General features: G+C 39.1%; 1 protein-coding gene across 2 annotated transcripts in view; it reads left to right on the top strand.

Moving 5' to 3' along the window:
* Window positions 1-19,989, top strand: part of gins1 (GINS complex subunit 1 (Psf1 homolog)) — a 45,115-nt gene extending 25,126 nt beyond the window's left edge. Inside the window, exons 2-7 of one of the 2 annotated variants that reach the window (XM_072581300.1) lie at window positions 958-1,022; window positions 6,966-7,064; window positions 8,844-8,934; window positions 14,304-14,420; window positions 18,345-18,419; window positions 19,155-19,989. In XM_072581300.1, the coding sequence (XP_072437401.1) occupies window positions 958-1,022; window positions 6,966-7,064; window positions 8,844-8,934; window positions 14,304-14,420; window positions 18,345-18,419; window positions 19,155-19,223 (516 nt within the window). In that variant the 3' untranslated portion in view covers window positions 19,224-19,989. The remainder of the gene's footprint in view (window positions 1-957; window positions 1,023-6,965; window positions 7,065-8,843; window positions 8,935-14,303; window positions 14,421-18,344; window positions 18,420-19,154) is intronic. The other variant, XM_072581301.1, reaches the window with a different exon arrangement.
* Window positions 19,990-20,044: the final 55 nt, after the last annotated feature.

Raw genomic sequence — 20,044 nt, 5'->3', positions numbered from 1 at the left:
TGGTCTTCAGGTGTGCACTGCCACTGGAGATTGATTAGCAAGATAATAAATAGAATGGCCAGGTAAACTCAAAAGTATTTTCAATTTAATTGCAACAATAGGGCAGGAATACAATTTCCAACTGGTTAAAAGTATATACGGTTGAACTGAGGATGTTCTTCACGTAAGTCAATGCAGGTTATATAACATTACAGCACGGTTCAGGCCCTTTGGCCCTTCACTGCCTTTAGAATATAAACAGGATTGGGCTTGCTTGTGAATGTGTTTGTAAAGCCTTGTCAAATAGTAATTCATAAGCAGATATCTAGTGCTTGTAGTGCTCCATCCCAATAAGGATTCATTGTTTAAAGAAGTCATAATAAGAAAACTATTGTACTTCATAATAAATACGTTGACTGTTCCAATTTTATGATCTTATAGAACTCAGCTTTGTCAATAGTAAGGGTAGAATGAACCTTTTGAGGTAGTGAACCAGCAGCCTGTTCTATACCTTGCTTGAGTTGCATATATTTGCTTGTTGGGGTTGTGTGTAAAATAAGTTCTCTGTTAAAGTAAAATAATAAACTGACTTAATAGTGTAAAAATGTGATCTAGCACTGAAAATATTTGAAGGGTAAAGGGCGAATATTAGTAAACAATATAACACTTGGGCTAGTGGTTGTGTCTCTAGTCATCCAAAAAATGAGAGTTAACTTCCAGCTCTAAGAATTTCCTTGTATGTATACTTAGGTGCAAGGTAGATGGGTAAATGAGGGAGGGAGGAATAGAGTAATAACTCTTCTATTAGGTTATGTAGGGAAGGTAAAGAAGAAACACTGGTTGAGACCATTTCAACCAAGTGGCCTGTTGAGAAAATTCACTCTGCCTCATGTGCTGAAGTTATGCTGCATCTGATTAAAATATGTGAAATCCACTGTAGAATCTCAAATTTATCAGAATGGAATCTATTTCTTGCAGGAGGATGGTATCAGACAAGTTCTTGAAGAGATGAAAGCTTTGTATGAACAGAACCAAACTGATGTGTAAGCATTTTTTATAACTCTTCATATACTGATTTGCCTGGTGGAGAGTCGACTAACTTTTCAAGTGTAGCACCAAGGATAATGCATGAAAATTATAGAACAACTATTTTTAAAAACCATTCAACAGCCACTTCCAGCCCCTAACAGACTAGAACTTGTGTCTTTCTAGAAATCTATCTCAGGAAGGTTTGCAAATTGCAAGTTACCTGTGGTTTCATTAATGCTACTCAATTGAAGAATGTCATGTGGTAAAAGCAATCTCCAAATTGACAAAATGTAAACCAAGACCAGAACTTTCTTTGCAAGGAACTGAGATATTGTGTTATGAGATATCGTGTTATAGGCAATCTTTATTAACTCACTCACCAATGCGCTATATTCATTAATACCAGGTTCCCATTCATTCATTCATTACCCTTTACTAACCCAATGTTTACTATAACCTGGTTTCTTTCATTCGTTCCTAAAACTGCAGTTCTGTAGTATCCAGATTTTTCAAAACAACCCTTTCAAACCTATTTACTGCATTTTCAACCTTATCAGCCCTTATTGCAAGCAGTGTTTACCTCTGAACAAGTGTAGCATACAGAACAATACTATCCCCATCAAGTGTCCACGAAACATTATAATATTAACCAGGCCTCCCCAACCATCTCCTGGACCTAAATATATTAAGTACCAGTTAAATACCTTTTAACCGGGCCCTTATCCCTTTAAGAAGCTGTCAAAACAGTGCTTCCATGAAATTGGATGAATGAATGAAACTCATACCAGCAAATAATAAATATTATTACAATATTATTACAATATCACAACCCAGCTGCAATAATCAGTTTAATATCCTTTATTCATTAAGTATAGGTACAATTTTTAACTTACTTAGAGCATCTAGGCCTAGCATTTTTATTAATATTTATTAACTTAAAAGACAAAAGGACTAACACCTAATTATGCAAGCAGACCAGACAGATGTTCCATCAGAAGTAGCACCCAGCACTTAGCACATGTTTTAACCATCTCCTGTCTCCCAGGACAGATGCCCTTCAAACCTTTGTGGTCTAGAGATTTTAAAAAAGTTACACCATAGTAATGGCATTTTAATATATGTAAAACTGTATGAAGAGGCTCTTGTAAGGACTGTATTTTGGGATTCTATTGCCTCTTCAAACTTGGGCTGTGATTTCTGGATAAAAGAGGCTCTTTTTGCCACTCCCCAATTCTGGTTGTTATTTGGAAATAGAACAGTAATGAGCAAATCTCATAAGGGGGTTATTAATTTTTTCAGTGTCTGAAAACTCCATCAACTATGCAAGTTGTTAAACTAAGTATTGAATAATGCTTCGCAATCATGCTTTACTTTTTCTCTTTTTCCAAGCAAATTTTCCAACACTGACAATCAGTATGAACTGTTTAAATCTATAAATCCCTTCAAAGTCTTGGTTTTATCCTTAGAAATTCATTAATTGAACAGCAGACAATTAAGATTCATTGATGCAGAGAAGGATCCATTTAGTATTTTGGTGTTTATGTAATTGATAGCTTAATAGAACTTCATATGGATTCATCAGTGCAAACATTGGATACTATGAAAAATAATATTCATATTTTAAGAATGTTAATTTCTGAATCTTGTATAAGTATGTAGACAAACAAAAGTGTTAGTTATGCAATAATTGCTTTCTCACTTTAAAGGGGACAGTGAGTGATCATTGTTCTGGGAACTTTTTTTTTGAAACTCCAGTTTTTGTCAAAAAGAAACCTAATGAGGTTGCAAGTTTTGATCCCCAATACATCAGTACAAATCCTGGACCCTGTCCCCTTCAAACTACCACTGAAATAAATACAGAATTTGAATTGTTCAGCTAGTGTCAATGACCCTTGCTTAATAGCATCTTAATTTAGTTTGACAGAATTTTTGTCTGCTATTTACTTAAAGTTTAAATTGAACCTCATTGTGTTTTGAAATTAATTCCACTGGTCGTAATGTCCAGTACAAATGCTGTGCACAATCCAGTCAACATGTACTTCCACTTTTGAAAGGGAGGTGGTGAGGAGCCTTACTCCATATTGGTTGACACTATAGCACAGTCACTATAGTAAGTGGCATTGTTAATCACCACACGTTTGACTATAGCCAAGGATTGTGCTGAGATAGACAAGTATGTATTTCACTCCGACCTTGAGCTACTGCTGTCACTGAGGGGACATTGCTAGAATAATTATGCCTGTGGTGAAAGGCTTATAAATCAAGCAGTGTTTTAATTTGGCAAGGACCCTTGAGCTCTTGAAATGCATTACTGAATCATACTGTTATGATCTTTGTCGAGGCCAATAATTTAATTTGAACCCTGAGTTAATAACTGAAAAAAATTACACTACAAGATTTCATCTTTTTTTTTAAAAAAAGATTTGTGTTGTACAAGAGTTAAGGCAAGTACTTTTAATCGAACATAATTGCAAACACTTGTACTTTACACTTGAAAACTCAATAGAGCACTCCTCATTCTACTTGAATTGCCTTTCAAGAATTACCGTATCCTTTCCAGGATCGTGCAGATTCATTCAATTCAGGTGGGAGCAAAATAAGTTATACCACAAATCTTCAAAATTCACTTTAATTATCATCCATGTTCTTGTCAGTCTCTGAATTATTTCTTGAAATCCTTCTATTTCCACTTGAATCTTCCAACTTTTCTTTCATGAACTGTAGGTTTCACTGGAAATACCAGTATTTGGTCCCCATTCCTAATTGTCCTTGAAAGCATGCAAAGCCATTTCAACGAACACTTAAGAGTCAACCACATTATTATTAGTTCAGAGATTGCATATACAGGTGTATACCAGTACATATAAGGATGACCGATTTCACTCTCCTTTTCACCACCTCATGACTAGGGACTCCCTTGCTCAAGCATGAGCATCACTGCACTTTTGCTGACTGAAGCAAACTTCGTTTTAAAAGGTGCCTTTATCAACCTGCACATTTGATAAACTGGCTAAAATCTTATACCTCAAATACCACAGTGTCTGAGTATTTATGCTGTAAATAAAGTGTAACAGTAATGTGTAAACCCCCTTCATTAAGATTCTGTTACTCACTGTGTGTTTGACATTGATTTTAGGAGATGTGTTGATGTTTTTACATAGAATTTTGAGGGATATTGATATTTGCTTGGTTAGGGTTTACTGCGATTATGTGTATCTCTTGATTTTCCGGAATATTCGATCAGCCAGCACACTCCTGTTCCTATAGGTGCTGGTTAATAAAAAGCTTGCAGTAACTTCAAGTCGGGGAAAAAAAAACTGGTTCCTGACCGCCTTCCTGCTTCTGGTCTCCAGCGCCTGCCCCAGACTCAGATTTTAACTGCCTGCTTTTTGTAATAAATCGCACAGATAAAATCGAAAAACAAAAAAAACCTCCCCTTGATTTATCCCAATAGCAATGTGACATTCTTGGGATGTCCCGTTCCCTTTTGTTCTTGGAAACCATAGGAACAATTCAACTTCTTATTGAGACAGCTCATCTCTACCTGGAAGGTAATCCAATGTTTAGTTTTCCATACTTCCCACAATGACCTCCTTAAACAAGCAAAGATCATTGTTTAACAATTCTTTAAACAAGCAAAGAACTTGCGGAACGTCTCTGGGGACACCCGCACCAACCAACCCAACCGCCCTGTAGTTGAACACTTTAACTCCCCCTCCCACTCCACCAAGGACATGCAGATCTTTGGCCTCCTCCATCGCCAGACCATGGCAACACGGCTCCTGGAGGAACAGCGCCTCATCTTCCGCCTAGAAGCCTTCCAACCACAAGGGATGAATGCAGATTTCTCCAGCTTTCTCATTTCCTCTCCCTCCACCTTTTCTCAGTCCCAACCCTTAGACTCAGCACCGCCTCCTTGACCTGCAATCATCTTCCCGACCTCTCCACCCCCACCCCCTCACCTTAACCTCCTTCCACCTATCGTAGTCCCAACGCCCCTCCCCCAAGTACCTCCTCCCTACCTTTTATCTTTAGCCTGCTTGGCACATCTTCCTCATTCCTGAAGAAGGGCTTATGCCTGAAACGTCGATTCTCCTGTTCCTTTGCTGCCTGACCTGCTGCGCTTTTCCAACAACACGTTTTTAAGCTCTGATCTCCAGCATCCGCAGTCCTCACTTTCTCCTAAAGATCATTGTTTGACTTGTAATTGTTCTGTGCTGCGTCTTTTTATTATATTTGATACCTGCCTTTGAAGCTAGCTTTTCACTATGTTCTGGAATAATGTACCTGTTTAATTGACAAAATGTTAAATTCTCTGCAAACAAGGATAGTAATCAAAACCAGGACATGCAGGTCCCTGGCCACCTCCATCGCCAGACCCTGGCCACACGACGCCTGGAGGAAGAGCGCCTCATCTTCTGCCGAGGAACCCTCCAACCACACGGGATGAATGTAGATTTCTCCAGCTTCCTCATTTCCCGTCCTCCCACCTTATCTCAGTCCCAACCCTCTAATTCAGCACCGCCCTCTTGACCTGCAATCTTCTTCCCGACCTCTCCGTCCCCACCCCCTCTCTGGCCTATCACCCTCACCCTCACCACCTTCCACTAATCGTATTCCCAGCGCCCCTCACCCCTACCTTTTATCTCCGCCCGCTTGGCACACCAGCCTCATTCCTGAAGAAGGGCTTATGCCCGAAATGTCTATTCTCCTGCTCCTCGGATGCTGCCTGGCCTGCTGTGTTTTTCCAGCACCACATTTGTCAACTCTTGTTTCATGTTTGTTTGCCAGCTGCATAAGCCAGGTGTACTTTTCACTTAGTTTGGAATTCATTTTTTTAAGTATAAGGTAAAACTTATACTCCAAAAAAAAGAATCTGAGAATGAGATATTTGTTAACTCTCGAACCAATAACCCTGTCTTAATTAGGTTGTTAGGTTAAAGATACTAAAAGTAGAGTGAGCAGAATTACAGATGATCTTGATATAGCGGTTTGACTTACACCGCCCAAACCTTCAATCAGATACTTATAAGAAATTGGGAGATTAACCACATGGTCTGAATGCTGTTTTAAGGATTCATACAAGGGATGAGATTTCCTGGACTATCTCCTAACTTACTGTTCACCATGGGCATTACTGGTACCTTGAGTGTAGCCACCTGGAGGTGAAACCCTCCTGGTTATTACGTTTTTTCTGTGGAGCCTTGGCTCTAAAATTGGCTCTTGCACCCCAGTTTAGCTATCACAAAAGTTCAATTCCTCTTGGTTTCAGACTCATTCAGTTTTCAAGATTTCTAAACAATTTATGCTGAAACATACAATTTCAACTGAACCCTGCTTGAAAGAGGCATTCCCTGCATTCAACATGTTCTACATTATAAACTAAAATTCCCAATGTGATTAAAACCACACCACAGTCCACCCTCTATTTCCTGTAATTATTTTATTGTTGAATCTATCTCCCAGGCAACTTGGTCACATGATCAGTTGCTGGAAACAAATTCCTTTACCAGAAATTACCTCTTGAAGGAATTTACCTCTTTAAGGGACCATGACCGAACATTATATATACATTTTTCCTCAAAATCATGTGGGCCTCCAAGCTGAGATAACAGAAAATGGTCCCAGTGCTCATGGTAGTATTTTCAGTGGTTTACAGCAGAGGCGCATGGATGGAGATAATGTCTACAATATAATTAGGAAAGACTGCAGATTTGCTTTGACTAATTTAGCAGTGGCAATTTGACACCAGATCACTTTCCCACTTTGACTGAAATTGCTCACAGATCTGAGTTCTGTGCTATGTATTTTTATTATATTTGATACCTGCCTTTGAAGCTAGCTTTTCACTACGTTCTGGAATAATGTACCTGTTTCATAGACAAAATGTTAGATTGTGTGCAAGTGAAGATAGTAATCAAAACAAGTCTGTACATTGTGTTCTGTTTCCTTTGTAGGAATGAGGCTAAATCTGATGGCAGGACAGACTTAATCCCAACAATCAAGTTTCGCCACTGCTGTTTGCTGAGGAATAAACGCTGTATTTTAGCATATTTGTATGTCATATTATTTATTATGGGATCTTGTGGTTCTGAGCTTAATCTTTACATTAGATTGCCTTTCTATTCTTCAGTTCTGCAATGCAATATAATCAAAAGTAAATCGTCTTGGCGCAATTTTACGCATTATTTCAAGTTGTAAAAGCACCTTAACTTTCTGCTGCTAACATGCAATTAATGATTGACATCTATACATATTAAATTTATTCCAGCTGCTGTTTGGTTAGTTAGTGACGGTTAGTTTGATTTTAGGAGCTTTTTGGATATGACCAATGACTGAGGGACCATCCTTTAACAGATTATTTTGAAATCTTTTTAGAAAGTGGCATTTGCTAAGATACAATTCTATCTAACATGAACCTGGAACATTGATATTAGGATAAGATACTAGAGTCCATGCACACCATCACAAGTTGTAGAAGGGTTACAGCACAGAAGGGGGCCATTCTGCTCTCAGTTGCTGCTGGCACTCTGCAACTCAAGTAATCTCACATTCCTACCTTTTCCTGTACGCATTTGTTTTTTTCTCTTCTGGTGATTATCCAATTGTGTTTTGAAAGCCTTAATTTGGTCTGCCTACACCATTCTCTGTGCATTCCATATCCTAATCACTTGCTGTGTCTAAAACACAAACACAGCAAAATAGTCATGTCACTGTTGTATCTTTTCTCAAATATCTTAAATTGCTGTCCTCTGCATGTGATCTAGTATTGCTATATGAAGATAGATTGTTTCATGATTTCACAGTGGCCAAAGAAAAGGATGTAAGGACTTGGGGAAGGAATTCTAGAATTTTGGCTAGGGCAGATCAACAAAGGTGAGACAAAGGACTTGGAGGATACACCAGAGGCCAATATTGGAGGAATGCAGAATTGTAAAACTGGATCAGGCTATAAAGATAAGGAGTAGACCAGACTTTTAAGACCCTTATTGAGGTGCTTTTTAACAGTGGTTCTCTGAAAAGGACTATGAAGGGATTGATCTCCTGATTGCCATGGCTGTTGTCAGGGAAGGACAACTTTGGGATCCAGAGTTAAATAGATTGACAAAGGTACTGCAGTTTTTTTTTAAAATAAGCAAGATTGGGAGGGCTAAGGTCTATGGAAAGCCATTGTGAATAGGTGTCTTCTGAAGAACAGAAATGAAAGCAATGAGGTTATGACAACATTCAGGCTTGGACTGAGACTAGGTAAGGCAACACTTGTATCACAAAAGAGAGTCTAACCATTTCCATTGATGAAAACCCCACCAGCAGTATTAAGGGGGTTACCATTAACTGGACCAGCCACGTAAATATTAACACCATGAGCAAATCATAGGCTAAGAATTTTAGTGAGTAACTGGCACTAGACTCCAGTCTATTCATCAGCTCCAAGTTACGCAAGTCAGGAAAGAGATAAAATATTCAAGTGGAGAAACAAATTACTGTGGATACAGGAATTCATAAATAAAACAAAATCTTATAAATATTCAAAAAGTCAGATACCATTTGTTTCTCTCTACAGATGCTTCCTGACCTGCTGAGTGTTTCTAGCATTTCAGTTTTTACTTGAAATATTCCTAACTTGATTGAATAAGTGCAGTTCCAGCAAAACTCACGAAATTTGACAGCCCTCCAGGACTAAGCAGCCCAATTGATGAGCATCATGTTTACCACTGTAAAATTTCAGGCAGTGATGTAGGTACCACCTACAAGATGTAACAAACGTTTAAAAAGGAGGAGAAACTGGACCATAAAGGATTCAGCTAAAACGCAACTTGTCGTCTTCTCCACAGATATGACCGTCTATTGCGAATTCGATCATTGAGGTGGGAATATGGAAGTGTTCTACCATCGAGAATTCGGTTCCACTTTGCTGCTGAGGAGGTACGGCTGTTTTATAATAGAATGTCAGAGCCTAAAACTGAATGAGGAAAGACTGTTTATAGTCCTTCCTACTCTGCCTGGACTCTTTTAGTGTTGCACACTAATTTAGTTTTGGTCATTCTTGGAATCATTGATATTTCAATATTAGAGCAGGTCATTTTCCACACCTTAGGTAAAGACTGTAGTTCCATTTACTAGTTCTTAATCCACTTCCATTTTAATATTATGCCAATACATATTAGGCAACTGAAAAGTTTGAATGATGGTGTAGGATTGAAGAAGCACCTTAAAGCAAGGAAAAGAGTTCCAGAGAAGTGGGATCTGGGCAGCTGATCTCAAAAGAGGAGAGGCAGTTGTTATTATTTGCTGCTGATGTCAATACTGAACAAGTCAAGGATTTATAACTTCATTAAATGGATGTAAACAAAACAAACCTGAATCTTCTGCACCTAGCTTGAAATAACTCCACAAATTAAAACCACGTCTTCCCCTTGACATGCAAAATGCAAATTATGATTTAAATGTGAAGGATGTTGTGTTTAAAACATATAGGTGTGTCAGGGAGGTTTGCAGGGGCGGTGACCTGTAAAGGACAGGGAAGGATTTAAACACAAGCAAGACTTTTTTAAAATTTGAGTGATTAAATGGCCAGGAGTAGTTACAAATGACTAATCTGATGGTGATACAGACAGAAAGCTTTTGGGTGTGGTAGAGTTTCTGCAGAGGTGGAAAGCCAATATGGAATATATTGATGTACTGTAGATGAGTGGAGGAATGATAAAAGCACCTGAGAGAATTTCAGCTGGCACTGAATTCCGATGGAACAGAGGTGAGCAGTGAAGTGTTGGTGAATGTAGATTAGTGATGATGAAACTTGTAAGAATTGTAATCTGAAGAGATCAGTTTAGAAGTTCAAAAGGACACATACAGGTGTAGGCAGATGAGTAGCAGATGGGTTTCAATGCAGAGAAGTGTGAGGTGATAGATTTTGATAGGAAGAACATTGAAAGACAGTACAAAATAGGGAATTCAACTCTAAAGCAGAGGGCTCTGTGTTTATGTGTACACAGATTGCTGAAGGTGGCACGATAGGTTAAGAGTAATTAATAAAGCAATCCTTAGTTGTATTAATAGGGGCATACAGTACAAGAGCAAGGAGTTTATGTTGCATATAAAACGCTTGTTAGACCTCAGTTGGATTGTTGTATACAGTAATTGATGCCACATTATAGGAAGGATATTAATTCATTGAAGAGAGTCCAGAAGCAATTTACAAGAATGGCTCCAAGAATGGGAATTTTCAGTTATGAAGCTAGATTGAAGAAGTTAACACAGTTCATCTTCAAGGAAAGAAGTCTTAGAGAAGAGTTGATGTAGGTCTTTAAAGTCATAAACAGGCTTGATAGAACTTAGAGAGGAACTAATCCCACTTGTAAAAGAATTAAGGATCAGAGGTCAAAGGTTTCGAGAATTTTACAGAAGGAGCAAATGTGATACAAGAAAATCTCTTTCACACAGTGAATAGTTAGGGTATGGAATACACTTGTTCCTGGTAGTGTGATGGAAGCAGATTCAATTAAGGCATTCCAGAGTATTGGATGATCATTTGGATAAAAATTACCTGCAGAGTTTGGGGGGGAAAAGCAGTAAATTAGCAATGGCTAATGATTTGAATTTGAAGAACTGGCACAGACATTATGGGTCAAATGGTCACCTGTGCTAAAACTCTTTTGTGATTCTGTGAAAGTGAACTTTGAGCATTTGGGTTGACATCGGCCAGGGACGCGTTAAAAAGAGGCTGGTTCAAGCTGAGACAGTGATGAGAACGCAGTGCTTGTGAAGAGGCTGGAGGTGATAATTTTGGTTTTTCCAATGTTTAGTTGAAACATATTGTAACTCTTAAGATTAGATGTTTTGACAAGAAGCTTGTTGGACATTAGAATGGAAAAAGAAATCTAGCAAAGTGGAGTTGGTTGTCTTCCTTAACCATGTGGAAATGGACTCCTTGTCTGATGGCACAGGGGAAATAAGTCAGAGAGCCAAAGTTGAATCTATAGAGAACTCCAGAGTTTTGCTTTTGCAATCTTGCAAGTAAACTAAAAATAGCCATTTGTGCCTAATTAAAGAATAAGTGAATGAGAAAACTGCAATAGAAATATTTAGCATTACATTTCCTCCCCAACCTGGCCAGGAATTATCCTTTTAATGAGTTAAATATTTTGATTTGGTGCAATAACAGTATAGACTTGTGGGTATGTGCTCCCATTCCTGCCTAATCCTAGGCTTCCATTAGACTCTGAGTTGAAATGTCAGCCCAATTCCACTCTCAATCACCTAGATTGTCTGCTTCCACCTGTAGCTTTGTACATTTATGTCTCTTCATTTTTTATCTGCTGAAAGCCTCACCCATTGTCCATTAGATTAGACAATTCCAGTTTTCTGCCTGTCCACATCTCACCTTGCATTAGCCATAACCTTGAGTTCATTGAAAACTTCATTACTTGTATTTAAACTCACACCAAGCCCTGTTCATCCATTATTGTTATGATCTCTGATCTTTCTGGTCCAGCCACACCTTGATTTTAAAAGTGTGCAACTTTGTTTCAATTCCATTTGTAGATTCATCCCTCCATATCTTTATAACCCTGTCAAGCTATGCAGCCCTCTAAGAATTCTGTATTCATCCATTTGTGGCCTTTTGCTTATCATTGTGTTTTTCATTCCATGGTTGAGCTGCTTAGATCCTTAAGTTCTGCAATTTCCTCCTTACAGCTTCCAACCACATGCTGCTATTTTACTTTGAATCAAGTTTTTAATCGCTTATCCTCATATCGTCATTTACAACACACAAGGAAGGCATTCATTCCATCTCCTCTTGGAGTAATCCAGCCACTCCATCTTCTCACTATATCCCTCTAGTTCTTCAGTGCTTGTTTCCAACTAGCACCCATCCCGTTTCTGTTTTCAAATCACTGATTTCTGCTTCCACCACCCTCTTGAACAACAATTTTCAGGTCGTTAACAATCACAGTATAAAAATGTTCTTCCCCTTGCACGTCTGTCTACAAATCCTTGAGCCATCTGCCAACAGGGTTTTTCCTTGTCTACCTTATCCAAATCTGTCTTGAAGAATGTGGTACTGGAAAGGCATAGCAGGTCAGGCAGCATCCAAGGATCAGGTGTGTCGATGTTTTGAGCATTAGCTCTTTGTCAGGAACGAAGAGCTTATGCTCAAAACATTGACTCTCCTGCTCCTAAGCTCTTCATTCCTGACAAAGAGTTTATGCTCAAAGCATCAACATTCCTGCTTCTTGGATGCTGCCTGACCCACTGTGCCTTTCCAGCACCACACTCCTCAACTCTGATCTCCAGCATCTGCAGTCGTCACTTTCTCCAAATCTGTCTAATCTTGTACATATCTATTTAATGTCGCTACCAAGATGTCCACCCCAGCTTCTCCAAACTAACCTTGTAGCTAACATACATCAGCCTTGGAACCATTCTGGTAAATCTCTGCAAGGACTTTCGAATCCTGCATAAGGTGTAGTGGCAGACACTTGACATACTATTACAGTTATGGCCAAATCCTAACCAGAGCTTTCTAAAGATTTAGCATAACTTTCCTAACTCAGTGTCTTTCTTTATAAAACCTAAGAGATCCTAAAATGTTCACTAATTACCAGCACATCTGGCAGCATCTATGAAGAGAAATCAAAGTTAGCATGTCCAGTCTGGTGACCTTTCTTCAGAACCCAATATTACCAGTCCTGCTGAGCTTTTCCAGCAACTTCTGTTTTTGTTTCTGATTTACAGCATGTGAAGTTCTTTAGATTTTACTTCACTAATTATTCTCAATTTGTCCTGCTACCAAAGAACTATCTCCATACACCCAGTCAGGCCCCACTGTCCCTATACACTCTTTATAACTGCCATTTAATCTGTATTTTCTTTCCCAATCCTGGGGTGAATCAACTTCTTTGTGTTTATTTCCATAAACTACTTTCCAATCTGGTAGATTACCCAATTGTTGCAGTTGATCAGTAATAACCTCACTGATTGCCACTTCCCCAATTTAGTATGATCACTAGATTTGAAATTTTATTCCTTGTTTCAGGAATACCACTGTTTACCATCCTCCAGTTTGAAAACCAGCCACTTAGCACAAACTGCTATATTTTCTGTCCTTAAACCAATATTTATAATCCAACTTTGCACTAAGGATCTATTTTGTGAGAGAATTTAGTTCACCAGCAGTTTGTGTAGTTCTTTGTCTTTTTTTTAATACATTAAACTTCTGTGTTGTTACTACTTCAAAAATAAAGCAATTGGGTTAGTGAAGCAGTATCTGCCTTTTACAGATCTGCTGGCCTTCTGCATATCTAGGGTAGGTTAGAGGATTACAGCAAGACATTCTGTTATCTCTACTCCTGCAACCTGAGATACAAGCCAAACCATGTAATTTCCTAAAGTGTTTGGCATTGATGTCCACTAAGTATTCCAGCCTTGCCCTTCACCACTAAATATGTCACACTCTGTATCCCCAATAGGCCCACTCCACTACTTATTACTCACTTAACTGTCAGTAGAAGACTGCTGGGTTCCCTTTTGTGTTACTGCCATTCAGTTCTCATGCTTTTATTTGCTAGTCTTATTTTCCTTTACATTCCCCAATTAGCCTATTTGTCCTGGTTCTCGCTTGAAGAATTCACCTGACGTTTTTTGTTGATCTCTTTACCTGATTCAGTGTCTAATTTTGTTTGATAATTTCTCCATTTTGATAATTTTACAGTGTTAAAGATGCTATTTAAATGCCATGTTATTGTTAAGTTTTAACATTTCTACATTGAAGGCTGTGATCATATTACAGTATGTTACGAGATTATTCCAGTGACCTTGGCTAATGATCTAGAAAAAGCAAAGTCTTGAGTAGCATGAAGTTGGATTCTTGTGAAATCCAAGTGGTTCATAAAGGAAACCTAGTGTCCTTACCCAGTTTAGCCTTTATGTAACACCAATCCCATATCAACATGGTTGACTCTTGAACTGTCTCTGAAGTGACCAAGCAAGTCATTTATACCACTGCAAAAACAATAACAAAAGGTTACTAGGCAGGGCAATGTATGCTGGCTTTAACATTTTAGATAGTTTATCAAATTGCTGACCATATAAACTGTGTGGCACAAAACAGAATGTTTGAACCGTTTTTTAAAGGTGGAGTTCCTAGCCAGTAAAGTTGGGTTTGGGGAATTCCTGAAGTATTCTCATCATGGGGTAGTTTTCCTGAGGTTTTCTGTGCAACACTGCTATCCTTGTAATTATTCAGTTTCAGTAGTTCCTTTTGTGTAAGTTCTAATTTTTTTTCACTGCAGACTGAATGGTTCAACCAGTACAAAAAGTCACTTGCCACATACATGAGGTCTATTGGAGGTGAAGGAGGATTGGATATAACTCAAGATATGAAACCTCCAAAAAGTTTGTTTATTGAAGTAAGTCATAACTTGAATTTAGTGACCAGTGCATAAGTTTCAACTGTAAACTGAAGAATATTGATCATTGTGGCTCCTGAAGAAGCATCCTTAATACACCTCAAATTCTAATATCTGAAGTAAGGTGGTGTGTTGTCTAATGAACTTATTCATGATAATTTCTAACAAATCTGCACGTGAAGTAGTGGTAAAATGTATTTCTTTTACAGTTTTGTCATTTGAATAAGTTTCTGAAAATGACAGTGACTCCTGAAACAGCAAAAAAACTTCTCCCCAATGTTGGTTTCATATGCTCTGAAGAAACTAAACTTGTGAATTCCTATCACATTCTTCATATGTAAGGCAGCCCAAGTATACCCTTTATTATGAAATTTCAAATTTTACAGCCAAACCATGTGGTATGAACTTCCTTCCCCTCTTGAGGTCTTCAAGTGTTAAATGGGTTTGTATAGATCAGTATGGGGTATTCAGCTAGATGTAGTCTCCTTGTGTTTTCAATCTGTTGCATCCTGCATGTAGGGTGGACTGGAATCATTGGTCCTCAGCTATGTCCAACTCTCATTGCAGGCTCCAACTGCCCGTTGTCTCATCTGATGGGTAAATTGATAGGATGAACACCACCAGATTAGATGTCCTCCTTGACAAAGATAACAATCAAGGCAGAAAGATTACAAGTGGTTCAAATAACCATCCTATTTTGAATCAAAAGTGCACTACACTGTATTGTGGACCACAATAGCAAGATGCTACACATCGACAGTTAGTTAGTTCTGGATTGCTGGTCAGTGCACTTTTGATACCAAACACAAAGGATATAATACAACAATGAACCGTGTCAAATAACTGTCATTTTGATGAGAGTCCAACTCAGGAGGAACCTGACTGCATCAACCAGATGAAGAGCACTAAAGCTTCCAGAGTCTATTAAATTCCATCTGAAGTTTTGAACGATGATAACCTATCCTATGTACCAGCCTCCATGGCCTTTTGGAAATAGCAGGATACCACTGGATCTCATGATGCTGCTCTTATACACTTGTGCAAAAACAGAGAAGTCAGACTTCTCCAACTACTGTGGTATCACCCTCCATTCTATTGCTGGGAAGATCATGGCTTGAATTCATATGAACAGGCTTGTACCTATCTTTGCAGAAGAAAACTTCTGAGAGCTAGTGAAGTTTCAGAGATGACAGAGGGACATTATTTTTTTCAAACTACAAATATTAAGAAATGTGAGAGCAATATAAAGGCCAGTTTGCCACCTTTGTATACCTCACCAAGGCATTTGATACTGAACAGAAAGTCCTTAAAGCTTAGCTACTCATCCTGGTTCCTTATCATAGTGAGACATAAAACAAAACTGCAGATGCTGCAATCCAAAAGTGGGCAGACAGGAGGCTGGAAGAAACCAGCAAGCCAGGCAGCATTAAGAGGTGGAGAAATCAATGTTTCAGGTGTAACACTTCAGGACTAGGGATGGGTTTAGGGGGAGCTGCAGGTAAAAGGGGTGGCAGGGGCAGGGTGATGAAGTGGAGATAGGTGAAGACAGGCAGAGGATACTTGGTTGATCATTGGGAGGAATGAATTTGATAGGTGGCTGGGAGGAGTGGAAGGGGCTGGAAAGGAAGTCGGAGTAAGGGAGGTTATTTGAAATTGGAGAACTCTTGTTGAGTCCTCCGGACTGTAGGCTGCCCAGGTGGAAGATGAGGTGTTGTTCCTCCAATTTGCAGTTCGGTTCATTGCGGCAATGGAGGAGGCCAAGGATGGTCATGTTGGAAAGGGAGCGGGAAGGGGAATTTAAAATGAGCGGTGATTGGGAGGTCCGATCAGCCCCTGCGGGCCTGGCTGAGATGCTCAACGAATCATTCCCTAAGTTTACATTTGGTCTCCCCGGTGTAGAAAAGACCACATCGGGAGCACCTGATGCAGTAAACTGGGTTGGAAGGGAGGCAGGTGAACCTGTGTCTCACCTGAAAGGCCTGTTTAGGGCCCTGGATGGAGACGAGGGGGTTGGTGTACTGGCAGGTTTTGCATCTTTTCCGGTTACAGGGGAAGGTTCCTGGGGTTTCAGAGAGGTTGGTGGGGAGAATGAGACAAACCAAGGACTGTTGAAAGGAACGGTCCTTGCGGAAGGCAGAGAGGGATGGGTAGAGGAAGATGTTCTTGGTTGTGGGCTGAGTTGGGGTCGGCGGAAGTGTTTAAGGATGATTTATTGGATCCGGAGACTGGTGGGGTGGTAAGTGAGGACAAGGGAGACTTTTTTATTTTTGCAGAAACCAACAACAGCAGGATCACACTGACTGTAGCACCAGCTAGCACAGAGTCAGTACCCTAAACTGAGGAAACTCTAAATCACTATATATATCTTTATTTGAAACCCCTACACTACTGCCTAACTGTGGTAGTGCTTATATTTTCCCCAGCACCCATGTTGTGTGTGCAGGTGTGAGACACTGTGAAAGACCACAGCTGTACAAAGCTTTATTCGATTTCCACCACCAGGAAGAAAGGAAACACCAGGGTGGCCAGTGACAAGTGCACTTCACAGAGGGGCATTGCTGCATGCTGTACAAATTGGTGTCCTTGTTTAGAACTAGTTTTTCTTAGGAATGGTAAGTATAGGATAAAAAGCTCCAACTACTTATTCACTTCTAGCAATGTTTAAGACTCTAATAAAAATTGTGGAGCAACTAACAGACCAAGATCAAAAATGTATAAGGCTGTAGTCCTCATCACCCTTCTCTGTGGTGCCAGGTCATGGGATCCATCACTGTCACGTGCTCCATCGGCACTGCTTACCTAGCTTATTTTAAATCTGCTGGCAGCATTGCATCATGAACATTGAAGTCCTGGAAACAGACCTTCTCCTGCAAAGCCAATTGTGTTGCATGGATCATGTTCATCAGGTGGATGGTCATCTGCCCAAGATAGTGTTGTATGGTGAGTTGACCATGGGTAAATAGAACAGAGGGGTCCCACATAAGTATTTCAAATCCCACTCCTTTGTGTCACATTGACCATCGCCATCGGGAGGTGCTAGTCATAGATCCTTATGTTTGGAGATAACACAGTAGGAATGCTACGGTAACCTTTGAGATTGAACGAAGAACCAGTACGAAAGAGAAAATAAGATAGATCCATTGTTCCCAGCAGCAATTACACCTTCAGCACCTAATGTGGAAAAACATGCTAGTCATAAGCCTCACTAGCCACCAGCAGGCCTGCAACCAATGAGGACAATATTCCTAAATCTTTTTCTGCAGAATTGCCAAGGGAAGAGAATCTGGATCTTTGTGCCAGTCAATTTGACTGGTAGTGTTATTTATGCTCCTTTCAAAGCATATTGATTGGCTTATGTTCAGTGTCTCCTTATTGTGGTATGACAAGATTAATACTCAAAGTGCAACTAGTTCTCACAATGCAATGGAAAATTATTTTAGGCACATTTATATGATACATTTTGATACTTTTTAGATTTTCTTTGTAATAACACTACTTCAATAAACAAGCAACAAAAAAACATGACTTCATGTTCATCCCAAGACACTCTGGCGTACATCAACCCAATTAGCATATGTTCAAATCCTTTCATGTTCTCTTCCCCTCCCAACTCTAGCCCTGTTTAATCCTCTGGGAATAGTGAACTTCTCCCAAGTCTGATGTCTATGCATCCCTGATTTTTCATCAGTTATTCTGGAGATCTGACCCCTGCTCTCTGCTCTCGACTTGGGAATTCTCTCCTCTTTCTTTTTAAGCTCTTTGAAAACCAATCTGAGCTTTTGCTGACCTGTCTTAATGTTTCCATATATGGTTGAGTGTTGATTTGTTTTGGTTATCAGTCTTGTGGATTTCTTGGTTTTTAACAAGTGCCGTGTATAAATGCAAGACTTGATACTTTTTATGGGTCTTCTTGCTCATTTTTAGGTAAGGTGTTTGAAAGATTATGGTGAATATGAAATTGATGATGGTACTACAGTGCTTCTGAAGAAAAACAGCCAGGTAATATTGAGACTGCTTTCTATATATCTTGTTTTGATTTTTTTTAAACTTCTTTCCCATAGAAGCTAGATTTCAGAAATAAGATGTCTATGATTGTAGTTTTAAAAGTATTTAAGACACAGCACAAATTATGAAAGCTATGCCACTATGAACGAGATAGAAAATAGATTACTTGAACAGAAAGTATCCCATAAAAACATCAGAGGAGCAGAAGGTATTTTTCTTTAACGGCCAGTAATCCTAAATGTTAGATCACAGGAGCTCTTCCAACTACTGCTGTTCTACATTTGTAATATTTATAGATTACATTCACTGTAATGATTCTCAGTTAAGATTTTTGGTCCATTCCAAAGTGTTTTAACCACCAAAGGAGTTAAACTTTGAGATCTGTTTAATTTGGCAAAACAGCACAGGAAGACAGCGGGTGGCTGCCTGAAGCATTCCTATTACCATGTAAGGCAGCAGACAGCCTGATCACCCAGAGCTTATTTAAGTCACTTGAAGAGGTTCTTCAGAAGCAATTTCTGGTTCTGGTAGTTGAGGCCATTCATTGTCGGGGGAGACCACCTATTCGATTTTAGCAGGTCCTTCCTATATTAATAATGTCATTGTCAATTTTATTCGATTGAGAAAGTCCAAGGATTTAGCTTATGGGTGGTTTCCCCATCTTTCTCTTTCTCGATCTCACTAGAGGAAAATAAAATCATTAAACTATGGTGTTTGGTTTTCTTTCAGCATTTTATGCCCAGGTGGAAATGTGAACAGCTAATTCGTCAGGGGATCCTGGAGCACGTGCTGTCCTGAGTGCCAGTTTAAAGAAAATTACTTTTTAATTCCCTTTTGGTTACTTGCTTAAAACTGCTGCTTTGACGTATCTTGTAGACGTTGAACTAAAATGTGATTTAGTTGTGAACATCAGCTTTAACTTTTCAGCAAGTTTTAAAATTCTTTGGCTGTTAGCTTAATTCTCCTTTATAATTAGAAACACTAATTTTCATGTAAGATTTCATGAGGTTTATGTTTATAGTTTAAGGAGCATTGAGAACTATAATAGGCCTTGTAGGTTTCAGACAAATCGGAGATTGTAATAAGAAACTGGAGATCAGTGATCTGTAATTTTAAGTCTACATCATAGACATGGGTTGCTATTTGTTAGTTACTACAATTGTATATTCAAGCGAATATGGATATTTACAAAAGGTACAAAGCATGATCATGCTATGGGAGTCTGCACCTCAGTTGCATGAACTGATCTATATAACATGAAGGGAATTTTGAAAAAACTTTCATTAGTTGCAATGAGAGTGGCTGTATTCTGAGTCAGGACACCTGGGTTCAGTTTTCTCTCTTCCCCTATGCCTTCTCCAGGTCGTATGTAATAATATCTCTAACAGATTGATTAGAAAATGTCCAGAGAATATATTTGCTGGCACTTTTGGAGCAGTGAAAGTGTCCCTATCTCTGCCCCAGAAGGCCTGGGTTACAGTCATACCTTCTTCAAAGATGTGAATAATATGTCTGAACAGGTTGATTTTAAAAACACATCCAGCGAATAAATTGGTTTATGGCACAGTGGTAGTGTCTATACTTCTAAACCCAGGCCTCCTCACTCACAGTTCCCCCTC

This window comes from Chiloscyllium punctatum, chromosome 11 (genome assembly GCF_047496795.1).
Source record: "Chiloscyllium punctatum isolate Juve2018m chromosome 11, sChiPun1.3, whole genome shotgun sequence".
Lineage (NCBI taxonomy): Eukaryota > Metazoa > Chordata > Chondrichthyes > Orectolobiformes > Hemiscylliidae > Chiloscyllium > Chiloscyllium punctatum.
This window is presented reverse-complemented; position numbering and strand designations above follow the sequence as displayed.